The 18,843-nt window shown below is 40.8% G+C and overlaps 2 protein-coding genes across 2 annotated transcripts in view; one reads left to right on the top strand and one right to left on the bottom strand.

Moving 5' to 3' along the window:
* Nucleotides 1-11,468, top strand: part of LOC131255822 (protein arginine N-methyltransferase PRMT10) — a 28,976-nt gene extending 17,508 nt beyond the window's left edge. The window contains exons 5-8 of the mRNA XM_058256701.1: nucleotides 1,659-1,844; nucleotides 1,958-2,041; nucleotides 8,536-8,760; nucleotides 10,835-11,468. Of these exons, the coding sequence (XP_058112684.1) occupies nucleotides 1,659-1,844; nucleotides 1,958-2,041; nucleotides 8,536-8,712 (447 nt within the window). The 3' untranslated portion in view covers nucleotides 8,713-8,760; nucleotides 10,835-11,468. The remainder of the gene's footprint in view (nucleotides 1-1,658; nucleotides 1,845-1,957; nucleotides 2,042-8,535; nucleotides 8,761-10,834) is intronic.
* Nucleotides 11,469-14,013: 2,545 nt separating this feature from the next.
* LOC131248772 (ammonium transporter 2 member 5-like) lies at nucleotides 14,014-18,291 on the bottom strand. Its single transcript, XM_058249224.1, has 3 exons — nucleotides 17,701-18,291; nucleotides 15,897-16,182; nucleotides 14,014-14,622 (listed from the first exon to the last, which is right to left on the bottom strand). The coding sequence occupies exons 1-3, from the start codon at nucleotides 18,289-18,291 to the stop codon at nucleotides 14,075-14,077; spliced, it is 1,425 nt and encodes a 474-aa protein (XP_058105207.1). The 3' UTR covers nucleotides 14,014-14,074.
* Nucleotides 18,292-18,843: the final 552 nt, after the last annotated feature.

Genomic DNA, 18,843 nt, shown 5'->3' with positions numbered 1-18,843 from the left:
ATCAACGATATCGACGATAATATGGTGCGATATCTGAAGTTTTAGATTTTTGATATCTTCCGTATCGGAGGAGTTTCGTCTCGCAGTGGTGCGATACCGATAATATCGGCCGATTGTATCGATATTTCGATCACTGATAAAGGCTTCAGCCAAAGTCATTCAATGTTGTGTATTCATGTGAACTTTGCTTGTATGATAACTTGTTGGGATAAGCAACGAGATTATTATTCATTATAGTGCCCTAGTATATCAGTAGATAATGAAAAACAGCCAAGGAGCAATGGAGAATTTTATTTAATACAATATGATGGCCAAAGTGCTCAAAAGTCAAAATAGAGTGTATTCCCTCCAATTACTGATTTTCTGCATAACACGATCTTTTGTCGTTCTAGTACATACCATTCATGTGCAGTGAGATTGTTTGGAGTTCTGTGCATGTGCTCATATGGTTTCTCTTTCTATGTCAATATACATAATTAAACAAAAATTGTGTTTATACCCTTTTTGTTTCTGTATGTTCGTTGCCTTTTTAGGTAATATTATAATCCTTCTCTAAGGAAATGAGAGCAATGAAAACACTGCGTTGGGATCAGGATTCAGGAGTGACTAGCTTTTTCGAGTCATCTCTTAGCTGAGTAATACCTGATTTACTTTAGGGCGTGTTTGATTTTCCGGTGAAGTGGTAAATACTGTGTAAAAAAGTAATAATTATTTCCCCATACATTTACAGCATATTTGATTTGACTGCTTACTTTTTGACACGAAAACCAAGAATATTACAAAATATCTGTGGGTCCCACTGATGCATTTCGCTTATCCACACCGTTCATCCATTGTTCCAGTTGAATTCATAGCATGAGTAAAAAATTGAGGCATATCCAATACTCAAGTGGACCACGTCGTACAAAAAGGGAATCGAATACTTACTGTTAAAAACTTTGTGGGGCCACTGTTTCTTTTGGCGTGGGCCACTTGAGTGTTGGATCCGCTTCATTTTTTGTCTCATGCTCCAAAATATTGTAATAAAATAGATGGACGGAATGGATATATCATATGCATTACCTTGCAGTTCAAGAATTAAAATTATCTCTTTTGAACCAATTTGAAAGGCACAAATTCCTATGAATTTTCAAACATGGTGAAATCGTAATAATTACTATTTACCGTGTATTTCCCATTTCTTTGAAAAAACAAACAGGCCCTTAAGTTCACTTGATCCTTTCTTTTCTCCAACTTTTTTTTTTGGGACAAGGATCTTCTTCCGAATCTAATCAAGAGGAAATGAAAACTGCTTGGATCCATGGATTTCTTTTGTTACTTTGTTCATTAGGTGCTTTGGTTTTTTCAATGTTATGAGCTGCATTTGTTTTATTTCTTGCTCTAAGTTTTCAACATATAAACTGCTCTTATCCTGGGAGTGGGCCTATTTTTGCCTCAAGGGTTGACAGTTTGCCCTGGCCCAGCCCAGCTTATTAGAACGCTGTTGTGCTCAGTCCTTGTTTGACAAGCTGGGCTGGCCAGGGTGGACCATGGGGTCAAGTCAGCTCACTGGCTGGCCTTGACATTGGATCTACACAGTTTCTGTCCTACTACTGGCTTGCAGCTTTCTCCTTTACTTTCTTTTACATGTAAAAGGTTGCTCTTGAATTTTGCTGCAGACATCACTGTGGAATAACCTCCATCCACATCAAGTTATAGGCACTCCTGCTATCATAAAAGAAATTGATTGTCTGACTACAACCGTGAATGAAATTGTTAATGTTAAAGCAAAATTTTCGTCATCTATCACTGTAGAGAAGACCAGGCTCTGTGGTTTTGCAGGGTGGTTTGATGTTCATTTCCGAGTATGTCAGCCTTCCCAAACCCATTCAATTGTCTACATGATACTATCAACCTCAGCAATCTGGAAACATACTAGAATATTGATTCCTACTATCTCTTTTGGTTGTTTCTCCAGGGAAGCAGCAGCAATCCAGCAACACAAGAGGTTGAGTTGACGACTGCTCCTAGCACGGACAACCCAACACATTGGGGCCAACAGGTTTTTTATCCACACTAGACCCTAAATTGATAATGACCATTTGTGTCACCAACCATAGTTTCTGGAGTGGCAATAGTTTCAGTTTAGATTATGAGTGCTATGACAGTACAGGACATGAGGCAGCCACATGGTGGCCATTAAATGGCCAGGTAGGTGAGACCCTCATTTACTTACCCTTCAATGGCCACTGTTGGCGTGGCTACATGTCCAGCAACTGAAAACAATCCAACAGATCTTAGATTGATCATATTGTCCTTGCTTTGTTTATTTCTTTCCTTGTGAGCCATTTTATTCTTCTGAGCAAAGAGTTTTGTTAAAATGAAAGCAATTGTATGCGATAAAGGAGTGCAACAAGACAAGGAGTCTCAACATGAGTTTACTTGGAACATCTCGACAAGACAATGCCTAGAAGATTTGATTCCAATGTTTAAAAACATGAAAATGTTCAGTAAACTCTCTGAGAAGCTTGGACTTGATGAAATTTTGGGTCGATTTCATGTGGCCTTTTATTTTCTTTGTAACTCCGCTAAAATAGTTGGAAAACTGGACTTGAATGTGAGCTTTTTAAACTCTAAAGACTAGATTGAGGACTATAACTGGGTCATGAATCAGCTTTTACTTGGTATCTAATCTACTCCAAGGTGGTCTGTCTGATGAGCCGAGAAGACTTGCTCTAAGGTTTAAAAACACTATCCAGCAGTTGAAAGATTCTCTTAGTCGACCTGGCACAGTCAAGGCTAGGTTCAAGTTCATGTGGTAACTCATTTGTTTCACAGAACTTGGTCGAACATCTCCAATCAAAAGAACTCGAAAGTAAATGTTTTATTTTGTTTCTTTCTTTTTCTTTTTCCTTCTCTCTCTCTATTTTTTTTTTTTTTTCTGAAAGGCAACTTGAAACTGCAATGTAATCTTACAAAACTTGAAAATCTTTGATTGAGGACTTGAATCCCGAGCCTAGTGGAAAGAACCGCTGATGTATCCCTCCATTGAATCAAATTAGCCAAAGGCTTACTTTTTTGAACCCATTCATTCTTTCCAATATCCTTGCAGGGCAGTCAATAACATAATCCAGTAACCCAAAAAGGATGATGCCCCATATGAGCATCCATGTGCATGATGTTTTAGTATGTGTGTGTGGAGATTATAGTCATTGATGAGTTGTGAGGAGGTAGTTTTTATTTGACTTGGACTTGGTTTGTCATAGAGTCCAGGGGATAAATCCAAATGAAGCCCGGGAAGAGTTGACTTGAAGGCATGTCCAACGACAGCTCGTTACTCTCTTCATTTCTGGCACCTTTACTCCCAAACGGAGTCTGAAAGATTGACTGAGAGTTGACTTTTAGCAACTGTAAGTCTCAAAATGGGAATGTTGTTGATGCATTAACAGCAGGTCCAACAAAAAACTGGACCTAGAAACCTGGTTATGTGATCCAAATGATCCTAAGGTTTAAAAAAGAGTTGTCTTTGAGGTTACCTGATTGAATGCTCGAAAATTTCATCTTGACAAAATCAACACTTGAGTTAATGGCTGTTTGGGTTTATACAACTGGGGAATGCTCAATCAAGTAGTTGAAAAGCTCGAAAGCAAAGCCCCTCTCTACGGTGCTAGGGGCTTATTTCGTTGCTATTATTCCCAAGAAAGAAGGGGCGGAAGGTTTTGCGGGATTTTAGGCCTATAAGTTTGAAGGGAGCCATGTACATTCTTGCAGAAGTCCTCACCTCTAGGTTCCCTAAGATTTTGCGTTGGGTCATCTCCAAATCATTGGGGGCCTTCATCTAAGGGAGACAAACACTCGATGGTGCTTTAATTGCTCATGAATGGATTGATTTGAGATTCAAGAAGGAAGTAGGGCATAATTTGCGAGCTAGATTTAGAAAGGCCTTCAATCATTTTGATTGGAAATGCCTCGACTACATGCTGCATGGGCTAGGATGTGGAACCAAATGGATATGGATTTACGAATGTGCGTCTTCGGTTGGGCATTCAGTTCTAGTGAATGGATCACCTAAGGGCCTGTTTGGATAGTGGGAAAAGAAAAGAAAAGCAAAGAAAATGGATGATGTTTCCCATGACGGGACATTTCACTATTTTTGCATAGCAAAGGAAACATTTGGATTTCAAAAGGCAATCATTACCCAAACGCCATAGTCAAATTCTCATGAACAAGATTCAAGGGGACTATTGTGAGAGCTTTATTTCAGTGTCTACTTGTTATGCAAACAAGGTCCTCAAAATGGAATCCCTGGGAATCCATGCTTATGAAAAATCTTAGAAATCATCATTGGCTAATCATTACAATTTTCTTTTCTTTTATTTTCTCATCCCACTATCCAAACAGGCCCTAGAGGAGTTTTTAAGGGAACAAGAGGGCTTCAGCAAGGTGCACTATCGACTATCACATTTCTTACTTCTAGTGGTGGTGGAAGCTCTCATTAGATGATGGAAATAGTGCTTCATGTTGGCCAAATTAATGGGTTTAAAGTGGTAAATGCATCCTTCTAGATATTTCATCTTCACATTTTTACCTATTGTTTTGCAAGCTAACCCTAAGTAGTTGGGTAAGGCTTAGACGATAACAATTGACCTTATTGTCTTGCAAGGTGGATAACTTGCATATATCTACTAGGAGCTTTTATGTAGTTTTGGGGATCAGGGTCAACGTCCATGAGAGTGAGATTTTGGGATTAGAATGGCAGAGGAGGAAGTTGGGAGTCTTGCAGGAATGGATCCAAGATTAGAACACTTCCATCGTCTTCCACGGGTAATTCCCCTATGCATTCGCGAGCCGACCAAACTGGGATAAAGTGGTCAAGAGGATTCGAAGCTTTCAAGTTGAAAGAGCAGGTACATGTCTTTCAAAGGAAGAAACATGTTGATAAAGGCGACACTACCAAGCATACCTTTATATTATATGTCGCTCTTCTAATGTTCGGTTAGCATACTTAGCAGACTTGAAAGGATCAAGTTGGACTTGTTGTGGGAAGGTATGGAAAATAAGAATTAAGTTCCATTTATTGAAAGGGAGTGAGGCTTGCAAACCTTTGTGCAAAGGCAAAGTGGAAATTGGAGTCTCCATTTTATGAATCAATCTCTTTCAAGTAATGGCTTTGGAGATTTGAATGGAAAATGAGGGTCTTTGGAAACAGGTGTTGGCTAGTAGTACGGTATTGATGTTGGACGTTGGTATCCCAATGGCGCTTCTCTACATCGAACCTTGCGTTTTCAGAAGGTAATTTTCAGAAATATGGACTGTTTTAGTGGGAAGTGATATTTGTGGTTGGTGAGGGAGCCAAAGTTGATTTTGGGAAGGCGTTTGGTGTTCGGATAGGCCTTTCTCATTTCCGAGGCTGGCACTTGTTTCCTCAGAGAGGGATGTTCCCTTTTCTTTTTGTTTCTCTATTTCGGGTGGCGAAATTATTTGGTCCCCCCCATCCAAAAGGAATTCGATAGATAAGGAGTCATAGGAGATGATTGATTTGCTTAGGTTTTTTGCAGGGTTGGATTGCCTTTAATCAAGAGAGATGGTGTGGAGGCCAAAGAAATTGGGCAGATTCTCATTCAACCTTTTTTATTTAGCACTTCAATCTAGTTCTGGTGGTAAGTACCCGAAGCCTATGGAGTACATCTGGTCATGTAGGGGCCTCCCTCGTGTTATGACTTTTTGTTAGTTGGTGGGCAGGAGCAGGGTTCTCAGCGTCGATAACCTTAATAAAAGGAGTATGATCATTCCAATACTTGTATTATGTTTCCAAGTTGCTCATCTGTTTATGCATTGCATTTTGTTGAGAAATCTGGGTGAGAATTCTCAATCTTTTCCAATGCTCTTGGGTGATGTTGGCATTGATCAGGTCCTTTTTGTCTAGCATGGAGGGAGATGGGAGTAAAAGGAATGTGTTTTGGCATATCTTCCTTTTGGTGGGTTTGTGGTTCATTTGGGCTGAGTGCGATGAAAGATGTTTCTGCAATAGCAAGCGGTTCCTGGATGCTTTAGGAAGGCTAAAATGGATGTGATTGCGTGGGCTTCATCCCTCAAGCAATCTGAGACAGTTCGTTCTTTTGATTGGTTTTTGTCCTTGTAATTTCAAGGTGTAGATTTTTGTCTTCGTCTTGCTTTTCTAATAAAATTTCATTTCCTTTTAAAAAAAAGAAAGAAAAAGAAAAGTGAAAAAGTCATAGTTACTTCAGAACTCTTGAAAGCACAATCAAGAACTTTGGGCAATTCCTTGGGGTGGTTCAAAATCAAGACGCAAGTGAGATTAATTGGCCATTGTCATCATCATCATCATCATCGTAGCTTTTATCTTTGGGCTGGCATTTAAATGGAAGATTGAAAAAGTTTCACAATCAACAACCAATCGGACATCAACCGTCCTCTTTTACCTGGGCTCTTGGAATGAGTCATTGCAGAGGTTGCCCACATTGATACAACTCATATGCCAACATGGTCCCACCCAATGTTGACACCCAACCAACTATTACATGCACACCCCCAAGGGCGAGCAAGTAAGGTTGGGTCATTCTAGAGGTTGCCCACATTGATACAACTCATATGCTAACATGGTCCCACCCAATATCACAGCCAACCCTACTATTACATGCACGCCCCCAAGGGCGAGCAAGCAAGGTTGGGTCCTTAGTTGCACAATCCTTCTAATTGGGTCCTACAACTACTTTGAATTGCGCTCCAACTCTGGCTTACCAGCCATCTACACTTGCTAACATTTTGAAGCAGACTTTTCCCTTGCTCCTGCACATGAATCTGTTGCTGCTTCATTTATGCTTCGTGCAACTATGGTTGGCTCATGGAGGACAAGACAGGCAAACCACTAAGCACAAAGCACCCACACATAGTCAAGATCATGCTTGAGTAGGTGGCTGCAGGATAGCAGGGAACCCTGCCAATACATTTTTATCAAATACGACTTACATGGCCACATGGTCAAGCCCCGCACTCCACCCCAGCTCAATTACTGCAAACTACCCACAAAGGGAATCTGTCAACAGTTGATTTCTAGAGCAAGCAATGCTAGTCAAGCTCAGTGAACATGAAGATCTAGAACTGAGATATTAACACTCAATCTAGAGTTGACGACCAGAAAGGCCAATAAATTAACATTGGAAATTTCAAATTCAAACCTTAAATCCAAAGACATGGAGCTCTGATTAATGTTGAAACAAATCAAACAATTGGCGCTGGAGCAATGGCCAGTCATGTATAGCTTATTTTTATTTAACAAAACTGTCAATATAACATGCTTGGCATTATTTGCACCTTCAAGCAATATTCTTAACCAAATAAGCTATCGAGATTTAGAAAAATGCTGTACAATACAGGATATCATTATCATCATTGCCATTGTCGTTGTCGTCATCATTATCATCTAAGCCTTATCCTAATTGAGGTCAGCTACACAAATCCTTTTCCTCTATTCCACTCTATCATGGACCATATTCCAAATCAAACCATAGGTCATCAAATCCTTCCTTACTACCTCCACCCATGTCCTTTTGGTCCTTCTCCTTGTCCTTTTAGAACTTTCAACTCAAACCAACTCACTCCTAATTGGTGCAATTCTTGATCTCCGTTGCACATGGCCAAACCAGTTATGTCTACTTTTCCTCATCTTATTACCTGTTGGTGCTACTCAGTCTCCTCGAATGTATTCATTTCTAATTCTATTCTTGTCTTGCCACTCATCCATCTCAACATCCTAATTTCAAGTGCACTTATCCTATGAGCACATTGTTGATATCACTATCACATCATGTAGTTGGTATATACATTATACAAGGAGATTTTACATGTGATATCAGTTTACGATGGTATTTAGCTTATGGTAGCTTGGAGGCAAGATTTCCGTGATCCTGGATGGCTGATCCTGTGGAATTTGTTCTTAGTGGTAGTGATGTGGTTTGATTTCGGAAGAATGTAATAATTAGGTGTTTCAGAATAAAAGGGGAAATTCGCATTGAGTGAATTAGAGGTTGTATGATTGCATCAGGCATGGTGTATCATATTGTAAGAAACCCATGATAACTTGGTTGAGTTCAGTACATCTAGGTCTCGAAAAATCAAATCACAACATGAGTTTTTTTAAACCCGAAAAGGTAATGCATTTGTGTATTTGATCAAGTTTCTAGTCAAATGGTTTTGGAGTCTCATCTAGTCAGAATTGGCTATTCCTTTTAAACCTTGCTAAACAGTGGATACCAAAACTGTGACTTATCAGCACGTCAATCCTTCGCGGTTTTTGAGTTGGCGTGCCCATTTTGCATGGCATGTTCTTCATTACAGAAAACTAGCAGATGATAAAACGAGCTGATGACTGTTCGTCTCAAAAATCAAAATGCAAAACCGTGGCCAAGGGTTTGTGTCAATTAAGAAAGTGCCATTCTCATTTTCCCTTCTGCAAACCATCTTTTGGATGGCTAACCATTCACTGCTCTTGACTTTATTATGTTCCTTTATTCCTTTTGTTGTGCCTTTGGACAGGTGTTCCTCTTAAACCCTCCACTTCGAGTTAGTGAAGGGGATGACGTGACAGTCTCCTTCTCAATGGATCGCTCTGAAGTAAACCATCGTCTGATGGAAGTTGAGTTTGCCTGTGAGATGAGGCAGGCGTCTGGGAAGTGTTTTCCGCCCATCACTTCCAAGTTTTATATAGAATGAGGGAGGCAACAGATCAGAAATTTGAATTTATTGGATTCAGCCATACAGGTAAATGACTCGCCTTCGGAGTTTAACAGCATATATGCATATATGATACTTCATATGCATTAATGCCATCGTCATGACTTTCAAATAATCCATGTTGCTTGGCAGCTTCAAATCATCTAGAATTAGGAAATCAAATTCCCATTACCATAGACATGCATAATGCATGCCAACATCCATGCGCACATGTTTGATACATATCTGTACATTTTTGATATGGATTGTGCTACTATTAGTATTAATACCTTCATAATCACATCTTTTTCAATCTTAGAAGTAACTTCTTTTTATCAATTGCAATAGAATCACAAATATTACTGACAGTTTACAATCCCCAAAGGAAAATTTACCCTCATTGTCTACAAATTTGACTTGCCCCATTTTTACAGCCTCACAGTTGGGGGCTGCTCAGCAAAAGTTAAGTCCTTAATTAGTTAGGGACACGCCTTTTGTCCATACTTACTACTATGCATGAAAAAATAAGGAAAAAAAGTTGTCCAAGTTTTTTTTATCGTTGGCATGCCTTTGTCATTCCTAAAAAAAACTTAGGACCACTTGTCCCTGTTATGGTGTACATTGGACTATCTCTTGTGGTATGTATGTGTGCCGCATGTGCCAAAGTGCCATCATCCATCTTCTAGCATGGCAATTTTGCGACATTCAACCGTCAAGTGTCCTCAATGTGCTGTAGTCACCACTGATGTTTTAAGTATCGACGATATTGGCTTATATATCCCACGATATATCTTGTATCCCACCTGTGCGATATGAAACGCACAAGTAGTGTGATATATCCTGCATGTTCGATCCAGTGAACATTTTTTATTTTCAGTCTTTTTTTTCTTTTTCTTTTTTTTTCTTTTTTTTTTTTTTTCTGTAAATCATGTTAAATCAGTGTCAAATTGTTACAAATTTGCATGAAAAATCATGGATTGAGAGCTTCGATTTGGAGATTTGGAGGAAATTGAAAAAAATAAAATAAAATTCAATTCTTCACAAATTGGTTGAAATCTTTGTGTCTAAACATAAAATCAAACGTGTATGTAACCCAATCTAGTGATTCTTCTTTTGCTTTTGAATGTATTGCTTGTGTTTTCATATATCTTCTTACATTTATAAATTATATGAATAGACTACTTGCATCAATTCAATTAGACAACGCATAGATTATGACCCCATACAAAGAAAACCTATTATGTGCACTCGTTTTTTGTAATGTTTTGATTTATAAGTGTGTATTGATGTCTTTTGTAGCAGTCACTAATGTTTCATTGAAAAATTCGAGCAATTTCCCAATGTTTCCAACAATAACGATACATTATGCAATACAACTGACGTATACCATGTGATAACCGATACGTATCTGTATCATAAGGGTGTGATACGTAATGCGATACCGATATTTTGAACGCTAGTCACCACATGTGCCAACTTGTATATGTGATGCATTAGATGTGTATACCACCATGCCTCATCAAGCATCCATCAGGTGCCACATGTGCCATCGTACATCTTTAAGCACCCCGCAGGTGCCACATATGCCATTATACATTTTCAAACACTTGTGCCATGTGTCAATTTTTCAATGTGCACGAGCGCCATATGTGCCCAATATTCCTATTTTATTTTGAATGCTTGACAACAATAGGAAAATAATTAGTCCAGGACAACATGATCCAAATAGACAAGACTAAGACGGGCCTTACCTAGACAGGACTAAACTTTTGCTGCTTCTAAGCAGGCCCTTGGTGGAAAAAATGAGCATGATTTGGTCATAATAATTTTCCACATGGAATGGACAAATGTTTGTTTGTTTGTTTGTTTGTTTGTTTGTTTGTTTTGTTGAGTTCTAGATTGCAGGGTTTCCTTTGTGATCTTTTGGGTGAGATCGAAAACTAGTATATGAAAAATCCCTTGCTATCAAAAGCTATCTAAATATGTCCTGCTTCTTAATGTATGTTGCCAATTAATGTAATGTAACATTCATGAATGTGTGCATGTGTGTGCATATGCCTATGCATTACTCTGTGATCAAACAAACAGCCTTCTCTAACCAGAACCGTTTGGCAAATTTCAGCGTTCATTGCAGAGGGAAATGATTGTGTTATGGCTCCTTGTGGAAAGAATTCAATATCACTACTTCCATCTTCAAAAAGCCAGTTGTGGTGAGGAAATGCAGTTTCTGTTGTTGTGTTTTATTATGGCCCTCGGATGATTACTTTTGGTAGTTTTGATGGATGTTTTGATTCCTGTTATTTTATATTGGTATTATATTATGCCAGCATGGCACACAGGTGAAATAACCACGCCATCCATCTTGATGTTACTGCCGAAAGCTAAAGTCAGTCCACTTAGTAGGTGTCATGATATCAAAAATAAGTGGACAGGATAGAAAACTTGGGTCGATTTTTCACAACCACACACTTATTCAGTTGATTGTCGCCCACCTGGCTAGTGGATGGACCTGATTCTTGGGATACGGAATCTGCGTAGCGGTGCCCTTCTGGTGGGTGCCTTGGATATTGCACCTGTCTGCCATGCTGGCATATGTGGGTTTGCCTGCGTTAGTTGATTTCTTGTACTCACAATGTCGGCTTGAAGAAGCTCAGAGAAAATTTGCAGATGTTGAGAACATGCTCACGTGTGCCTGCAAATGGCAAAATGCAAAATGTCCTTACGAATCGTTTGCTGATTATTAGTATTATCTGCTGTATAAAGTGGTAATTTGCACATTAAATTTAGGGGTTGTTTGGGGTGAGGGATTTGGGGCAGAGATTTGTGAAATCCATGTTTTAAAAAAAATAAAAAAATCTTTAATGTTGATCTTTTGTTGGGGATTTGCTGAATTCATGGATTTCCCAAATCCACACCCCCATAAATCCATGGATCAAAAAAACTGCGGACTTGGAGTTATTTGTCTGTAACATGCTCTTCTTCTGTTGGAACCAAGGAATCACTTAGATATGATGCAAAGTGGATCTTGTTCCATCATGAATGAGAGTTTGAAGGGGAAGGAGAACAAACCGCCAACCCTCAACAGACTATTTAATCGCCTTGAAAGGACCACTGAATTGGGAAAAAATCCTAATGGGCCAGGTCATTTCAGGTCAAGGGGATCATTTATCCTAAAGAGGATGAGCTTCAAATACATGGATTTGTAGTTTGATTCCCAAACAGCAGTTTTTGGAATTTGCCAAATCCATGTCTGCTGCGAATTATGAATTTGACAAGTTCATGGATTTACCAAATTGGCATTCTCATTTCTTTTGAGATCCTAAACAATGCCTTAACAATGTTTAAGGAGAGTATTAGTAGTAAATGCTGACCCATTTACTTTTAATGCTGTTGGAACCCGTACTGGACTGAATGGGCTGGGCCTGCCTTTGACATAGGTGCATCTAGTGGGCTAGTCTGGCCTAGGATTTAGTCCATGGGAGGGTCTTCGATTGTCCTGCCCCATTGTAAGGTGGATAGATGCATGTCTTTTCTTTCTCTGGTCATAGTTTTAGGGCCCACTGCCCCACAACAAGACACTGGAGTGATTGTGGGGCATGCCTTTTGTGAGCAGGTGTGCTAATCAAACTGGCTTCAGTGAGGTTTGTTCAACAGAGCTTGTAAACGTGATGTGGTAAATACTCCTCAAACATAGTCTTACATGTCCATGTAGTTATATTTTGTATACCCTTGCATGTCAATGGAGTGGGACCAAAGCCAAATCTGAGTTTTTAGTTATGTTGGCCATGAATTGTTCAAAATCTGAGATGATTGCACAGCCCCTACATGCATGTGGTATATGCGCGAGTAACTGAGGATGCAACTTGGGTGGGTAGTGCCGGGTTGAGGTTCAACCAAGCTAGAACCGCCATCAGGAGGCACCCAACCTAAATTCCAACCTGAGGTGCCCAACTCCAACCAAACTCAAATTCCTTTACACTCGAATACATATGATTATTCCAAACCGAAATTTTGTCGCCGAGCCCAACTATATTTTATATTCAGTTGGCGTTTTCTAACCTAAACCTGACCTAAGGACCATGTTCGCCTGACCTGAACTTGGTTTGGGCTAATCAACCTGAACCCAAGTTGCAGTCTTACCACCCTACCAGTAACTTGAAACTATAAGCATACCAAGTAACCTTCCAACATAATGGAAGTGAATTTTGCACACTCAATTTGTAGCATGCACGTGTGAGATTGTGTCGCCTTTGCATGTGCAAGCGCACAGTTGCTTATACATTCGTGTCATACGTACGTGCACGTACTTTGTTGTTTTCATGGTTGTCCACTAGGCATTTTCAGGTCATAATGTCTCGTTCGCTGTACGCTTACATGCAAGTCGATCTAGACTGTCGAAATTATACAGCATGTCATGGATGGAATATGGCTCCATGAAAGCTCTAACCTCCTGTTGGAGGCTATCAAATGGATGATTAAAAAAAGAATGGTCAGCAGTCCAAATCCAATGAGAAATATTGGATGGTTAAGATCATCAATGTGATTTTCAAGATATGCTCCTGATTTGGACATTTGAGATTGCTGTGTTGTAAATGTGAATGTGCATGGCTGTGTAGATGTATGCATATGCACGTATGCTTGTGGACGCATGCGTCTTCGACGGTGATATTGGGAGCATAAATATATCCTGACTACTGGCGTACGTGCAAATGGGGCCAGAAACATTGCACGTGTGCGTTGTTACGTTGTTGGTTATTCTGATGCGACTCGCCTGGGTCGACTCGGGCTGAGTTGGATCTGATCCTGAAACCACGAGTCAACTCAGGGACTAATGAGTCGGGTCAAGTCGCTAGTCTGTGAAACCCATATTTATTTAGGGGAGTAAATGGGCTAGGAAAGGTTGTTCAAATCCGATCTATGAGCTAGATGAACAGGTTGAGGCCCAGCCCAGCCTACTTACAGACAAGTAGTGATCAAAACGGTCTTCTATAACTTGGTCCTTTTCCATATCCAAGTTGGGTGGTTCATTTAGTTATTGGGCCCTTATAACCCTATTCCCAAGCCTATCCTATAGGCCTCTAGCCTCATCCTAAATACCCTTGTAAGCTGCTGGACATGGGCTGGGACTCAACCGTACTGCCGACTTTCCCCCCTATTGTAGAGAGAGAGAGAGAGAGAGAGAGAGAGAGAGAGAGAGAGATTTCATTTTACTTATTTTTTTTCTTTGGCTTTGATGCCAACCCCACATCCATTGTATTTGGACCACAATTACACATTAATTAAAGGAAAAATATATAATAAAATACAATCTTATTTTCCCCAGCAATTGTTCCTTGAAATATCCTACCTCCATACAAAACTCCTATCTCATTTCAACCTGCCTGCCAGTCCTAACCTTATTGGGAGCTGGATGTTCCACATCCAACATAGAACTCCCATACTTGGAAACCTCACGTGTCTCATCCCAAAGAGCATAGGCTTCCTCCCCATGAACTGCTTCATCTCCAATCTCCATATCTTCATTAGACATCCTCAATGGTACTATGAATCGTATCACATTGCATATGATACTCGTACTTATAATATTCAGTAAAACAATAAATACTATTCCCTGTAACTGGAGGCCCACTTGTTGAAACCCGATCCGGACCCGGTTCATGTCGAACCCATAGAAGAGGCCCACGTAATGACCATCGCTCCCGAAGAAGATCCGGTTTAGCTTTGGCTCTGCGAAGAGCCCGGTAAGGATGCCTCCGAGCATACCAGCCACTGCATGTGTGTGTAGGACGGCCATCGTATCGTCCACCTTTTGGAGGAGCTCGGATTTCTTATGGACCACCATCATGGTGAACCATGGGATCGAGCCTGAGCACACTCCCATGATTATTGCGGCCCACCCCTGCACCACTCCTGGTCCATATGTATTTTTGCATGAGATAAGTATCATGTGTAGGTGAGTTAGATACTCGGACATGTATGTGTGCTTGTACATGAGTTGGATTGGACTGTTGGGCTTGTGTACGTAGGTCCAATATATAAAATGGGCCAGTGGGAATGAATCAACTCGGTCCAATATATAAAATGGCCAGTGGTAATGAATCAACTCGGTCCAATACATAAAATGGGCCAGTGGTAATGAATCAACTCCGTCCAATATATAAAATGGGCCAGTGGTAATGAATCAACTCGGTCCAATATATAAAATGGGCCAGTGGTAATGAATCAACTCCGTCCAATATATAAAATGGGCCAGTGGTAATGAATCAACTCGGTCCAATATATAAAATGGGCTAGTCGTAATGAATCAACTCGGTCCGCATGTTGGGATTGAGTTAGAAAATTTGACCCACTTACGTAAATGGGTCCGGGTTGGGTTTAACCTTATATGATGACCGAGACGAACCAGGCCCAAAACCTGAAACAAACAAACCGTGATGTGTATTGGACATCCACACCATGAATTTGGTGGATCCCGTTTGGGCTATGGGATATCCCAATAACCAGCTGTATCCGGAACTCGAATGGGCCATATCATCTGAAACTGTGTGAAATCATGTCTAAAACATCTAAAAGCACTTGGTGGGGTCCAATGAGATTTGGATAAAACTGAAACTCAGTAAGAACCCTCATCCAAGTGGGACACACACAATGGATGGGCTGGATATCTGAATCACACCTCAGTGGGCTGTATAAACAATCATGAAGGTCTCTATGGGTGAGTATCCACTCTCAACTTTTGTCTATGGTGTGGACCACATAAGCCATGGATTTTCCTTTTTGTAAGGACCGTGGTCCACCATAGAAGGGTGCATCTGACTGATGGGGTGGATGGCCCACATAGATCACGGGGGGGTCCATAGAGCTTGTCCTCATGGGAAGCTTCCCATGAGGTTGACCTCATGGTACCTTTTCCTTTAACAACCGTATATGCATGTGTTTATTGGGTCCATTCCATGGACCCCATTGCACACATACACTGAAGTAGTGGGACCCATGTTACAAGTGTAGCACACGGTTTTTGAGTCACTAAATAGAGAATATAAGATGCATGGTTCAGATCAGTTCATTGAGAAGAAGCCACGTGGCATTTTTCTATACTGTGATGGTGGGCCAGCCCGTACTCAGTTATTGTATTGGTGTCTTTAGAGAGAGAGAGAGAGAGAGAGAGAGAGAGGAGATATTACCAGCTGCTGGGGTGATGCAAACTAGGCCAGTGATCATGCCTTGTACGGCACCGATCACAGACGGTTTTCCAAAGAAGGTGATGTCGAGCAGGAGCCACACGAGCAAGCTAGTCGCAGCACACACGTGCGTGTTAAGGGTGGCTAAGGAGGCATCGATGCTGGCCACATACGGATCCCCGCCGTTGAAGCCTGACCAGCCCATCCATAGTAGGCCTGCCCCAGCTAACATCAAAAGGATGTTGTTGGGAGGGAACCTTTCTCTATCCTTCGTTAGGCGAGGGCCCACCTGAAAACATTGAGATTGCAATTTAGTCATTTTCCAGTCTTAGATAAATCTAGGCCACAGAAATGTGTCTCCAGACGTCCCGTGATGCCTGTGTGATATCCACTCCGTCCATCATTTGGGCTAGCTTATGTTAGGACGTGATGTCCAAAATCAGGCTATCAAAAAATTCAAGTGGGTCACACTTATAGGAAATAGTGGAGATAGGAGCACCCACCATTGAAACTTTCTCGGGTGGTCCGCAAGAGGGACGAAGGGACAAGACAAATATCGACCGATCCATACGAGGGATGCCACCATCCCAACTTCTCGTGTGGTGTGGTCCACATGAGTTTTAGATCTTACTGAGTTTTGGACTCTTTTTGGAACATGAGATGGTGCAATTGATGGACAGAGTGGATGCGAAACAATTTCATGGTGGGCCCGACAGAGCTTTTCATGGCACGGGCTCCCTGCACCAAGTGTTATAAGACATTCGAGTTGGAGGACCTTCCACCGTCCATGGCGCGATGAACTAGGCTTGGTCCATCGCCACTAAGAATCAATGGCTGTAGAGCCAGTGAATTCTAGCCGTCCATCTGGTGAGCTTACTAAGATGCTGCCATTGCATGAATGGACTTTTCCACTTTGAATGTGATGTAGAGTAGATCGCGGACACTTTCATGTCCAAGATGGACCAGAAAATGCCCAATCGGAAGCAGAGGTGATAAGGACCGTCGTATCTCACAAACCAAAATGAGTTATTGGACCTACCATATATAACTTTGAACCCCACTATGCTGGGTTCCCCAAACTAAATTAGCTCGGTCGAAAATCTTTTTTTAATTTCATTTTTAATATTTATAGGAAGTTTTAATTTAATTATATCTAGCCACATAGCCTCCCGTGGAAAGTGCTTAGAAAACTTAGAAGAATAATATGTTTAAACTAAATACAACACTTAACTATTTTTTACTGAAAATCATGAAATCTAGTAGGAATCATGGCCATTATAAATGAAGTTTATTATTTATAGTAAGTCATGAAATTTAGAAATATTGAGTTACGAGTTTGAAAACTTATTCCAAGTTTTGGTATTACTATTTAAAGGGTTATAAATTTATTTTTATAATCTAACAATTAAAATTTGAATTTCTAAAATTTATTTCTATTTTTTTTTCTTTGGTTTGATATGATTGTAAATTCAATTTTATCATTTATTAATTAAAATTTGAATTTCTAAAATTTATTTCTATTAGCTCAATTTCCTCGTGGATTTGAGGTATGTACGTGAGTAGTACATATAAGCTCCAAAGATTAATTAAGAGTAGTGATTGCCTTCAAGAAGACGGTGGTAAACCTCATCACGGCCATGTACTCCCATTTGAAAATCACTAACATTAATTCCCACCAATTGGACGGTCAGCATTCACCGGCCAAATACAACACTGGCCCATCACGTTGTGTGCCAGATTTCGCATCCAGCCGTTGATCCACCATTAATAATAAACACAAAAAGATCAGACGGTCGGTCATTCAAACCCAATAAGCCGCCGTGAACCCTGCGATACCCGACGACAAATGGATGACGTAGCCACCGGAGTAATCAATAACGCCAGCCTTGAACAGAAACCCATTCGGCGACCAAAGGCTAAACGCGCCGAACGTGTAAGAGAAAGTCAACCACAAGGGCACGAACAGCATCCACGCATAGAAATTCATCCGGCCTAGTACGGCCCCAGCGATCAAGATCAAAGTAATCGCGGCGAAGACGAACTGAAAAAAGACCATCGTAGCCGTTGGAAACATCCCTGAGAATGCCTTTCCCAGTAGATATTGTTGGTCAAGTGCAAACATGGGTTTCCCCCAGAAAGGCAGCATTCCGTCCCCAAACGACATTCGATAGCCCCACCCAACCCAACAGACAAGAACGCAGGCAAATGCATAGAGGACCATGAAAGCTGAATTGATGGCCCACTTCTTCTTTACTCCTCCACCGTAGAGGATCATCAGGCCTGGGATGCTCTGGAGACCGACAAGTGTCGCTGCGGTGAGCTGCCACGCGTTATCGGCTTTGTTCATCCAGTCGGGACTGGCCTCATTAGGGAATAGATTTTTTGGGAGATCACCCATTTCCTTCCTCTCCTTAATTTGAAATTTTGAATGTTGGGTTTCTCTAGTGGTGGATTAAGATGAGACTAATGGCTTATAATGGAAGAATTGAGTGGTTGGTTCTCACGATCAGCTGTCGCCGCGGAGGTATCATTTTTGTCATGCCTCGTAAGTGATGCATGTCCTTTTTTTTTCTTTTTTTACCTAAGAGATCTCGCTTCCTTTTTTTTTTGAATTTTGGCGGGTGTTCCAATGTTTTGTAACGGTTACTCCGAGGACATTTTGAGAAGTCATGTGAAAGCGGAGTTATTTGGAAACGGATTGGCCACTCCCCCTGCCACCAGCCCGGTGGCTGGTGGTCGGTGCTCTGTGGGCCCCACCATGATGTATGTGTTTCATCCATTCTGTTCATCCATTTTTAAATATCATTTTAGGGCTCTATGACAAAAATAATAGGGATATAAATCTCAAGTGGACCACACCACAAGAAAATATTAGTGATAGGAGATCCACCATTAAAATCCTGCTAAGGCCCACTGTACTGTTTATTTGACATCCAATCTGTTGATTAGG

The sequence above is a fragment of the Magnolia sinica genome, chromosome 1, assembly GCF_029962835.1.
Source record: "Magnolia sinica isolate HGM2019 chromosome 1, MsV1, whole genome shotgun sequence".
Taxonomy (NCBI): Eukaryota; Viridiplantae; Streptophyta; class Magnoliopsida; order Magnoliales; family Magnoliaceae; genus Magnolia; species Magnolia sinica.
Note: the sequence above shows the minus strand (reverse complement) of the source record. Positions and strands in the feature narration are given on the sequence as shown.

What these genes read in the sequence shown, in the direction of transcription:
- LOC131248772 (XM_058249224.1), bottom strand. Translation starts at nt 18,291, where the DNA reads ATGGGTGATCTCCCAAAAAATCTATTCCCTAATGAGGCCAGTCCCGAC. An exon ending in GGTTCACGGCGGCTTATTGG is followed by an intron (nt 16,183 to 17,700) that starts GTTTGAATGACC and finishes CAATGTTTTCAG; the next exon opens with GTGGGCCCTCGCCTAACGAA. An exon ending in TTGCATCACCCCAGCAGCTG is followed by an intron (nt 14,623 to 15,896) that starts GTAATATCTCCT and finishes CATATGGACCAG; the next exon opens with GAGTGGTGCAGGGGTGGGCC.